Below are 10,789 nucleotides of genomic sequence, written 5' to 3'. Positions count from 1 at the left end.
AAAGGTGCATCCTGTTCTTAGGAAGTCATCCTAAAGAACAGGGTGGGAACTGTTACATGCCATGACAGCCATGAAAATAACCTGTATTGGGGAATTTCACAAGATTATTTCCATCTGGAGGTGTCATGAGTGCTTCCTGGAAGAGATGGCATCTGGGCAGAGCCCTTATAGGAATAATCAGGCTTTGGAGAGACTGGGGGAAAGCTCTGAGGCTGAGGTCAGGGAATGAAGAAAGGCACAACCCTTTCTTCAGCTCAGAGCACACGTGGAGGGAGAATGAGATTTCACTGGGAAAATTATGGGTAAATGGTTGGACTCCTTCTCAAGGGCTGGGAGGGGCAAAAACGCTTCCAAGGCATTAAGGCGAAGGAAATTATACTACAGGACATTATGGGAAGGATGGTTCAATAAAATTCTTTTTGACCTTTACCCTCCTCCTTCAGCCAATGCCGTCTTTGTTTCTGCAGTCATTACATTGAGGAAAGGAAGGGCCAGATAACCTGCAGTTGCAAAAGTGACACGGCTTATTAGTAAGTGACAAAGCCGCTCTAGAGTACCAATCCACTCATTCCATAGTTGGAGCCAAGCTGTCCGCTACGTACCGACATTCGAAGCTCCGCGTTTCGGGGAGACACCAGATGAGGGGCGCGGGCACCACCCAGGTGGCACAGCGGGGCCTGTAGGGGCGGGAGGCAGAGGTAACAGACGCAGCCATCTTGCAATCAAGAGCCGAAGTGGGGTAGCCTAGCCAATCAGCGTGCGGGTAGCTCTCTACAGTCAAAGGCGGGACAATGTTGGATGCTGATTTGGCAAAACGAGACTCTCTAAGCCTATCAAAGAGCACCACGTGGGCGGGACTCCAGAAGCCGGTCCGACTTGGAGCTCTGGTTATGTGTCCCCAAGGCAGGCGCAGCTCTGGTGCCGCCGCTTGGGGGCGGGGGAGGCGGAGCTCTCTGCTGCAACATGCAATCCCGGCCGCCTGCATTCCGGGCCGGGTGGGGGCCGGGGGCCGGGCGCCGGGCTGAGGTCTGCCGGAGCCGGCGGGCTGCCTTCGAGTCAAGTCAGCGTCACCGTCGAACCTAAGTGAGGGGGCACGGGGAAGGGCCCAGGAGGGCTTGGGGGCGCTGGAGGGGGCTTCGCGGACGCGAGCTGGGGCCCCGCTCGCCATGGGGGAGGTGGAGATCTCGGCCCGGGCCTACGTGAAGATGTGCCTGCACGCCGCCCGTTACCCGCACGCCGCTGTCAACGGGCTATTGCTGGCGCCAGCGCCGCGGTCGAGAGAATGCCTGTGCCTCACCGACTGTGTGCCCCTGTTCCACAGCCACCTGGCCCTGTCTGTCATGCTGGAGGTCGCCCTCAACCAGGTGCCGCCGCTGGACGCCCACCGACCACCGCGAAACCCCCCAACACCCCTAGCCCAAGGCCAACCCTGGCCTCTTGGCAGTAGTGCGCACCCATAGGGCGGGCGGCACGATTTAGTTACTGACGGCGCTTTCCCATGGCAGGTGGATGTGTGGGGCGCGCAGGCCGGGCTGGTAGTGGCAGGGTACTACCATGCCAATGCAGCTTTGGACGACCAGAGGTGAGTGGGGAAGGCAGAGGCAGAGGGCTAAGGATTATGGGGTGGGGGATGTCAAGAGAGCCCCTCTTGGTCATTCCTTCCATTTTTCCTTCATCCAAGGCTTAGCCACTGTAGAGCTAAGGTACCTACTAGGCTGGGTAGGCGGTGAGAAAATATAAAGAAATGTTATTTTCCTGGAGGAGCTGCGGTGGGGTGGGAAGGACAATAACAGGCTGACACCTGCTGTAACTGAGATCCCCCCAAGTGCTGAAAACACAAAGGAAGCCCAACCAGCAGCTTCTAAAAAAAGGAAGTTTCTTTTTATATATACAGTTCACCGTTTAACAACACCGGTTTCAACTACCTGGGGCCACAAATAGGCGAACTTTTTTCACTGAATAGGTACTCCGGTACTACAGGATCCGAGGTTGGTTGAATCCCGATGCAGAATCCAGAATAGGGAGGGCGCACTGTAAAGTTACCTGCAGGTTTTCAACTGCGGGAGGCTCTGTGGCCCCTAGACCCCTCATTGTTCAAGGGTCAACTGTATACAGAAAAAGTTATCTACGTATACAGTAGTCATGTAGTTGGAGCAAATTATACTGTTTTGTAATTTGCTTTTCTCTCCTTAATAAATATCTGACATCTTTCCATCCCTACACTAATATCTACCTTACCCTATCAGCTATACAGTATGAACATGGATGTACCATAATTTATTTAGTGCCTTACATTAAACATTGAGGTTGTTTCCAATTTTTTTTTTATTACAGACACTGTCCTATTATTACAGTAAATTCTTCGTTAGTAGGGTTTCTGGGTTAACATACAATATAAATCTGGATGGTTATGCCAAAGTACTCTCCAAAAAGACCATCTTAGATGTCCACTCTCACCAGCAGTGTCTGAGCACCTGTTTCCCACAGCGCTCAAGCATAAGTCTTGCACGAAGCAGTCAGGCAGGCCTGATGCCCCCAGGCCAACTACAGGGAAAGGCCGTCACTGCCTCCACGTCTATGGGCTCTGGGAGGCCCAGCTCAGATGGACGGGGTCTGCCCACAGGAGGCTCTTCACAACTCTGATCTTCCTTCTACACAGCCCTGGGCCCTTGGCCTTGAAAATCGCTGGGCAGATTGCAGAATTCTTCCCTGATGCAGTACTTATTATGGTGAGGCTTGGGTTTCAGAGTGGGGAGTTGGAAAGAAAGTAGGAAGGGGGAATCCTCGAAACCCTCACCTGCCCTTCCTTGTCCACACAGTTGGATAATCAGAAACTGGTGCCACAGCCTCACGTGCCCCCAGTTATTGTCCTGGAGAGCCATGGTCTCTGCTGGGTCCCCAAGGACAAGAACTTGTGAGTGCCCCACTCCCTCCACCTCTTCTTGGAAGCCCACAGCTCCTGAGCCTCCTGTTTTTGGTTCTGCCCTAAGCGTCCTTCTCTAGAAACTAACCTCTGCCAAGTGTCTGGCCCCTCTGCCTGCTGAGTTTGACCTCCATGGGGGTTGTTATTTCAGAGTGATGTGGAGGGACTGGGAACAGTCACGGCAGATGGTGGGAGCACTACTAGCAGGCCGGGCCCACCAGCACCTTGTGGACTTTGACTGCCACCTTGACGACATCCGGGAGGATTGGACCAACCAGCAGCTCAACGCCCAAATCACCCAGTGGGTTGGTCCCACAAATGGAAATACCTGAGCCAGGGCCAGAGGGGAGGCTCAGGATCCAATAAAGAGACTTGGGCTGTTGGGCAATGGTATGACTAGATTTATTGTGCCTGGGAGGCAAGGTGAGGGAGAAACCTCAACAGACAGAAGGTGGGGAAAGTCTGGAGTCTCCTGTGAAAGTCAGGAAGGTCTCTGCTGGACCAATCACAGAATGAGAGGAGGCTCTCAATAGATCATTCCCTTTGTTTCTCCCCTGGGCTTCTTGAGCTTCTCAAAGTTCTTCAGGATGATGTCATATAACACAGCCTATGGGGCCAGGGAGGAGTGGGGGTCAGCCGCAGGTCCCCAGTGGCTCTGTGCCCCATTTCTTGCCTTGTGGAGAGGTTGAGCTTTGATACCCTTCACCCCCAGCCCGCAGGGTCAGGGAGTGGGTGGCCTGGGAAAGCTGCCTCTGCCCACCCCTGCCCTCGCCTCCTCACATAAGCGTTGCGGATCTCCATGACCATCAGCCGGATATCCCAGTACTCTGCCTCATCCAGTTCGTGCACCAGCTGCCGATAATCACCCTGTGGGAGACTCGGGTCAGGCCTGACTTCAAAGGTGTCCCTCCTCCCATGCACCCTGACCTGGGCCTCACCTACCACGTGGGGCTGCTTAGCCGCTTTGGTCACAGCATCACCTCGCTCAGAGAAATACCTGTGGGAAGTAGAAGGGTGTGGAGTAGGGGGAGGAGGGAGCACAAGCCTCAGTCCCAGCCAAAGGCAGAGCAGTGGGCAATCACTCACTTGGAGATTTGAGTGTGGAAGCCTTCCAGCTTGGTGTGAAGGGTGGTCATCAGCTCAAACACCTTCTCCTGAGGAAAGAAAGCGAGGAGGAAAGTGTAAAAGCAGCATGGATGGGAGAAATAAGGAGGGCAGAGGAGTGGGGCAGTGTCCTCACCTGGACAGCCACTCCAAAATTGTTCCCATCCTCAATCCGAGGTATCTGCAGTTGCAACCAGGTGGTGACCTGGGAGGAGGGAACGGCATTGAAACCCCATTAGCCCCCAACCCAATTCCCAGGTTCCTGTCCTCCTTTGTATCCCTGCTCACGGTGGGTGGAAGTATGCCACGTCTGTCCTGAACCCCAAAGCCTGGAATTCTGGCTTCACTTGCTGTGCCCTCTCCTGCTAAGACCTGGCAGGTGCCATGCCCAACTGGCAGGGACGAAGGAGGACAAAGGGTGGGGGTGGAAGTGGGAGGGCTCACCAGGTTGAGCTTCTCAATGACATCCTTGATCTCAGGCTTCAGGCGCTGCAGGAGGACCACGATCTTCTCATTGCAGTTCACTGGGCCACAAGGAGGACCTAGGAGGTGGGCACTGGGTCAGTCACATGACTGGGACCGTGCCGGGCAGGGAAGAGGCATCCTTAGGGAGGAGCTCCTGGGAGGTGAGACACAAGTCCCTTTCACCATAGTGATACCTTTGTCTTCATCTTCCCCTTTCTTCTTTTCATCCTTGTCTTCCTTCTGTAGGGAGAAGGGGTCTCTTAGGCAGGCCTAAGGCTGATTTTCCCCATATTGGGTCCCTCCTCCCAGCTCCTGCCAACTTGCCTCCTGTTGTTTCTTCCGCTCCTCCTTCTCTTTCTCCTTGACTGGATCAGGCACTGGGATGTCCAGCGGGGCCTTCAGATTGCTCAGGTTGGCTTCATTGAGAGCTGGCTCCTGGTGCAGGGGGGTAGAAGGGCTGGAGGCAGGGGCGGGCTCTCACCTCCTCACTCTCATGGCCCAGCAGGCTCTCCCTTTGGTCCCTACTCTCTACTCCCTGCCCAGCCCCAGTACCTTTAAAAATGCATCCAACTCAGAAATCTTCTTGGGGAAATAGCTCCCGAGCAGGTTCTCTGTCTGTGTGTATGGTAAGGGTAGGGGAGGATGGCGGTCAGAATCAAATGCCCCTCCTAGGCAGTGAAGCAGGGCTGCCACTGCCCAGCAAGGAAGGGCTGAGCAGTGGGACTGGGTAGGGAGGGGTGGGGTGATGACGGGTCAGGTCTTACCTTAGCACATAGGTCTTCACGGAACACATCCACCTGTGGGACACAGGCAGCCCTTCAGACAACTGGCTTTATGGCCAGTCTATTCAAGGACTCAAGGATCCTTAGGGCTGTGTAGGGTCTGACTTGGGGAAGGGTGGAGTGGACCCAGGTGGGGCGGGATTTGGGAAATGAGAACATTCCTGGAGCTGAAGGGCGAAGGGTTCAAGCGGAAACATCCCTAGTGTCTCCTGGGCTGTGGGAGGAGGGATGTAAGAGAGCCGCTGCGACTGGGGAAGGGGCGGAGTGCCCCGTGGAGTGGGCTCCGGGGCCTCCTGTGGTGGCAGGGCAGGGTCCGCTCCCAGTCTGTGTGTGTGGGCCTGGGCCCGGGGCCAGCGTACTTCCCCTCCACGCCAGCGCTCCGCTTCACCTCACCCCGCTGAACCTCGGCCGCCTCGCCTCTCTCTCTCCCGGCAGGCAGACCTGGCCGGGCTCCCCGGGCTCAGGTGCTCTGGGCACGGAGGCTCACGAGGGTTCGGATGACTGACCCCGACTCGAGTCGGGGGGCTGGGTGGGAGCGGGTCACGGACGCCCTCAGCCTCTCGGGGCCACGCCTCCCTGATGGGCCCTTCCTCGAACCCACAGCGCTCACCTTGGCTTGGGCTTCGGGCAGGACCCTGAGCGTGGCCATGGCCGGGGCGGCAGCCTAGGGCCGCACGCGGAGCGAGGAGTGGGCACGGGGAAGGGAAAGCGAAAGCAGCACTCGCTCCCCGCACTGCCCTCCTGGGTAGTGGGAGTGGAGGCACTGGAGGAGGCGGGGACAGACCAGAGAAAGGCTAGGAGCTGAGGGGCTCAGGGAGGCTGCCCAGCCGCGGCTCCTCCTAGAGCCCGAGAGGCGCGTTTCCAGCGCCCCGCCTCCCCACCGCCGCCAGTCTTTCGACTCCCCGCCTACCAACTCCGCCCACCCCACCTCCTCCCTCCCTGCCCTGCCTTCTACGCCCCCGCCTCCCCGGCCCCAAGGCCAGTGCCCACCTCTGAACTCCCCGCCTCCCCGCCTCCCCGCCTCCCCACCGCTGCCAGTCTTTCGACTCTCCGCCTACCGACTCCGCCCAACCCACCTCCTCCCTCCCCGCCCTGCCTTCTACACCCCCGCCTCCCCGGGCCCAAGGCCAGTGCCCACCTCTGAACTCCCCGCCTCCCATCTCCCTGCCTCCTCACAGCCCTCTGGCTCTCTTCTTTCCCTGCTCGGTGCTGGAGCAAGACCTGGCCTCCCTTCCTTTGCCCTGCCAGCGTGGACCCCTGGCTCCGCGGGCATCATCTGGCTCAGTGACATTCAGACTCTGGCATCGCCCCATCACAGGGTCATAAGAGAGGGTCAGCTCTCTTATGACCCTTGTGGGCTCCATTCCTCTGTAACCCACTCTCCGCACAGCAGCAGGATTCCACCTTGCTCTTGCTTAAAACTTTCTCGGCTTCCTGTTGACCTTAGGATGAAATCCAAAGGACTTTCCTGGCCCAAAAGGCCTGTCTGGCACCTGTTCCCCTTCAACTTCACTTTCCACTGCTTTCTCCCTCTTTCATTTCAGTTATAAATACCTGGACTTTCCAGCTGTTTCTCAAACCTGTTTGCAACAAGTTCATTCCTGCCTCAGGGCCTTTGTCCTTGCTAATCCCTTTGCCTGATACTCCCCTTCCCCTGCCTCAGGATGTCATTCCGTTCTCAGCTTAAATGTCACTTCTTCAGAGAGAACTCTATCTTCCTTATAAAGGAACTCCCTCCAAGTCTATTAGAAAGCAGCCTGTTTTAGTACCTTCATAGCACTATCTTTCTGAAATTAGCCGGTTTATTTTCTGGGGATAGTGTGGTTTAGACCAGGGACTGGCAAACCTTTTCCATAAAAGGCCAGATAGTAAATATTTTAGACTTTGTAGTGCCAGTAGGAACTACTCAACTCTGCCATTGTAGCAGGTAAACAGTTAAATGGATTAGCGTGGCTAGTTCCCATAAAACTTTATTTATGGACACTGGCATTTGAATTTCATGTAATGTTCACCTGTCAAGAAATATTCTTATTTGATTTTTTTTCAACCATTAAAATTGTAAAACCATTTCTTAGCTCTCAGGCCATTCAAACACTGGCCACAGGAGGGCTGTTGTTTGCTGATCCCCGACTTAGAACACAGACAACAGACCCATAATGCCTGGGTTAATAATTCTGGCTCCGATATTTACTAGTTGTGAAAAAGTTACTTAAACGCTGTGCCTCCATTTTCACAAGTGTACAATTGGAACGCTACCAGCCCTAGCTCATAGTGTTGTGAGGGCTAAATATGCGTGAATTTATAGACACTTAGAATGGTGCCCAACACACAGTAAGCACAAGTGTTTGCTGTTATTATTTATGAGTTTATCATCAGGCAGTAACCCATGGGCCCCCAAACAGCAGAAACCTTGTCTTTCTTATTCACATTGGCTTAATGAACATCTTTTAAGTAAATGAGCACATATAGACTCCCTACGGGAAGACAGGGTAGGAAGCGACTGTGAGTAGGGTGCCCAGATAGGCAGGCTCCTGAGGATGGCAGAGGGGGATTCAATGCTGGAGGCAGGGAAAACAAATCAACCAGGCTGGAGATGGAGCATCTGCTCAGTGGGAATGCCACCCATACCTAAGGGCACTGCTACCCGACCTGGCAGTGCCAGTCCTTGACATCAGAGCCCCAAAGAGCTTGATGTCTGCAGGGACTAGGAGACTGAAAGAACAGGAGGGATAGCGATCAAGCACAAGGGCATTCAAGGTCAGCGACAGCAAGGTCTTGCTGAGGAAACCTGGCGACCATCACACTCTCTTCTTACCCTTCCCACCCTTTGCAGGTCCCGCCAGCCCAATGATGAGCGGAGCCAGAGCCAGGCCTAAAGTGCCTTTATTTCTTTCAGTTATGCTTGTGGCTGGAGTGGGGGTGAGGGAAGAGCCCATGGCCCGGGATCCCCGGAGACCAGGGCTGATGATACCAGCTGCCGTAGGTGAGGTACCAGGCAAAGGTCCCCACCGCGGCGCCCACCACCTTGTGAGTATATTGGTGGAAATAGATGACGGTGCAGAGCAGCAAGAAGTTCCAGAGGCCCAGCAGCAGCACGTTGAGCAGGAAGACAAGGCGCAGGGGTGCGCCGGCGGGCAGCCCGTGGGCCAGGTACTTGGCGAACACTGCTGCTTCCTCGGCCATGAGCAGGCAGCAGAAGGTGAGCAGGAAGGTGTGGGAGGAGACGGTGTAGCCCCGCCACTGGTGGCCGGCCGCCAGGCAGCTGCGGCGGTCCGGCAGCTCGCGGAGCAGCAGGCCCTGGGGCAGAGGCTCGAAGCAGGAGCCCGTCAGGTCCTCGATGAGCAGGAAGGCCCTGCCGGCACCCCGCCACACAGCTGCCCCAACCACCAAGCGGCTCAGGTGCCGGGCAGTCACTGCCACGCGCCGTGTAGCCAGGAACACCACCAGCAACACGAAGCCCCCCAGGAAGGTGCACGTCCAGCCCCATGCTGAATTCACAAACTTTCTGTGGCAGAGAAGAGGGAGGGCTGCTGAGACCCCCTCAGCCCCATCTCCCCACCCTGCTCTACGTTCCCATCACGGCCCTGCCTCCAGTCGCATCTGTCGTTCCCGGTTCTCTGTTTCCTGGGCCCTCTCCCCCTTCTCCCCCCATGCACTTGAACTTGGCCATCTCCTTAGCGGCCCATTCAGCCTTCTAGGGCCCATGTTTCCTCTTCGGCGCTGTTCCTGTACCCCCATGACTCTGTTCCCCTCCCCCTCTGACCTTCTCCTCAACCTCCTAGCCTATTTTTAGTGTCCTGGACTGGCAAGAGCACAGAAACCTGGAGGAGGGAGCTGGGATCCCAGAGCCCAGGGAGCCAGCGCCCACGGCCTCTAGTGGACTCACATGTTGAAGAAGTTGCCATGGCTGGCAAAGATGGTCCGAGGGTTGACATGGAACTGCAGAAGGGGCCCGAAGATGACCACTGCTGCCAACCAGGCATGGTAGAGGCGCCGTAAGCAGGGGCTGCCCAGGAGGCGGGCAGCCTGTTCGCTTCCAAAGTATAGCAGAGCAGAGGCCACCCAGAGCAGCACCCTGACCAAGCAGCCCAGCAGTGCCCAGATCTGGGCCCCGGTCCCCCGCCCTGCCCCCACCGCCGGCCCCCGCTCCATGTTCCCTCCCCTCCCCACTAACAGCTTGCTCTGCTGGGCAGCTGAGGAGGGGCTGATGGGGCTCCCCCTGGACAAGGACAGACAGTGACAGGTGTAGCAGACACAGGGCAGAGCCCTGTTGGCAGCTGGCAGGCGGGGGAGAGGGGCGGGGGGCAGTAAGAGGCTGGGGCGGAGGGCTGCCACGTCAGCAGTGTTCTTGCCTTGGGTGTGTGTCCTGACAGCAGCCTGTGTCCTTCCCTGTTAGTCCTGTGCCTCCTTGACCCTCTAGGCTGGAACCATGTCCTAGTTCATGTTTCAGGGCCACGACCGAAACATGGGATGTTTTTGGCCACAGCCTGTTTGGGTCTGCCTGTCTCTGTTTGGTCAGCCAAAGTCACCCCCACCCCGCCCAGGTCAGACTCTCAGAGCCCCGAAGATCAGGTTCACTCCCAGGTGATAGTGGGTGGTGGAGACACTAGAAGGAAGATCCCCAGCCTGGAGTCCATCAAATCCTAAGGTTGTGTCCCCCAACCAATTATCCTGGGACTTGGCCTCCCAGCCTTACCACTGAGGCTGGACCCATAGGGCGGTGAGCAACCTACCCAAGGGAAGTCCCTGATATTCAGTAACTGTTTTGAGATCCCTTTTTGTCTTCCTTCCTCATTCCTCAAAACTGGTGGTGGGATCTCAGAGCACAGTGGAGGCCCGTGAAGTAGTGAAAGGAATGAGCAAGAAAGGGCACCTGGGTTCTGGCCCAACTCTGTGACTTTGAGAAAATCAACTAACCATCCTTGGTCCTCAGTGCCATCATCTGCAAACTGACCAAGATGGATTAACCAACCAGGATCCTTGCAGATCCTACAGCCCACACCTTGACATAGTCTGTGCTCAGGGATCCTATACCTGAAGACCTACAGAAGCACTCACACGTTTTTAAGTTGACACAAAATTTTACATTGTAATTTTAAATAGTTGCAAAGGACATAATTTCCAGTGTATCGTATATGTTGACATTTCAAAAATAAAGCTATCTTTATCACTCTTTTAAATATATCCAATGGAATCTAAACACTACTGTGATTATATACCTCACAGTTTTTCATTTAAAAACATGTGACAAGATCTTAAGAGTCAGAAATAACACTTCCATTCTTTCCCCACAGAAATTATCCTAATGTTTTTATGCCTGAAAGTCTTTCATTGATCACACTTCTCTGCCAAAAGGATAATTTGAAACAATTTTTACACATTTCCTGTGATCACAAGGTTAAACTTTTTTTTCTGTATTGAATTTCCTATTTTTTTACTAGTACAAATTTCAAAATTGTTAGTAGTACAAAATGTATTATTTGTACAACAAACATTCCACACAGTTTGATAATTA

At 55.0% G+C, this 10,789-nt stretch overlaps 3 protein-coding genes across 3 annotated transcripts; 1 reads left to right on the top strand and 2 right to left on the bottom strand.

Moving 5' to 3' along the window:
- Positions 1–1,144: 1,144 nt before the first annotated feature.
- EMC9 (ER membrane protein complex subunit 9) lies at positions 1,145–3,311 on the top strand. The gene is made up of 5 exons (XM_030854617.3): positions 1,145–1,364; positions 1,506–1,582; positions 2,660–2,729; positions 2,820–2,914; positions 3,075–3,311. The coding sequence occupies exons 1-5, from the start codon at positions 1,167–1,169 to the stop codon at positions 3,253–3,255; spliced, it is 621 nt and encodes a 206-aa protein (XP_030710477.1). The 5' UTR covers positions 1,145–1,166; the 3' UTR covers positions 3,256–3,311.
- Positions 3,073–6,112, bottom strand: PSME1 (proteasome activator subunit 1). The gene is made up of 11 exons (XM_030854616.3): positions 5,885–6,112; positions 5,257–5,289; positions 5,045–5,107; positions 4,817–4,927; positions 4,687–4,732; positions 4,472–4,569; positions 4,164–4,232; positions 4,010–4,077; positions 3,866–3,920; positions 3,704–3,790; positions 3,073–3,530 (listed from the first exon to the last, which is right to left on the bottom strand). The coding sequence occupies exons 1-11, from the start codon at positions 5,921–5,923 to the stop codon at positions 3,450–3,452; spliced, it is 750 nt and encodes a 249-aa protein (XP_030710476.1). The 5' UTR covers positions 5,924–6,112; the 3' UTR covers positions 3,073–3,449.
- Positions 6,113–8,166: 2,054 nt separating this feature from the next.
- FITM1 (fat storage inducing transmembrane protein 1) lies at positions 8,167–9,426 on the bottom strand. The gene is made up of 2 exons (XM_030854621.2): positions 9,161–9,426; positions 8,167–8,779 (listed from the first exon to the last, which is right to left on the bottom strand). Exons 1-2 carry the CDS (start codon positions 9,424–9,426, stop codon positions 8,167–8,169), a joined length of 879 nt encoding a protein of 292 aa, XP_030710481.1.
- Positions 9,427–10,789: the final 1,363 nt, after the last annotated feature.

This window comes from Globicephala melas, chromosome 2 (assembly GCF_963455315.2).
Source record: "Globicephala melas chromosome 2, mGloMel1.2, whole genome shotgun sequence".
Taxonomy (NCBI): Eukaryota; Metazoa; Chordata; class Mammalia; order Artiodactyla; family Delphinidae; genus Globicephala; species Globicephala melas.
Note: the sequence above shows the minus strand (reverse complement) of the source record. Positions and strands in the feature narration are given on the sequence as shown.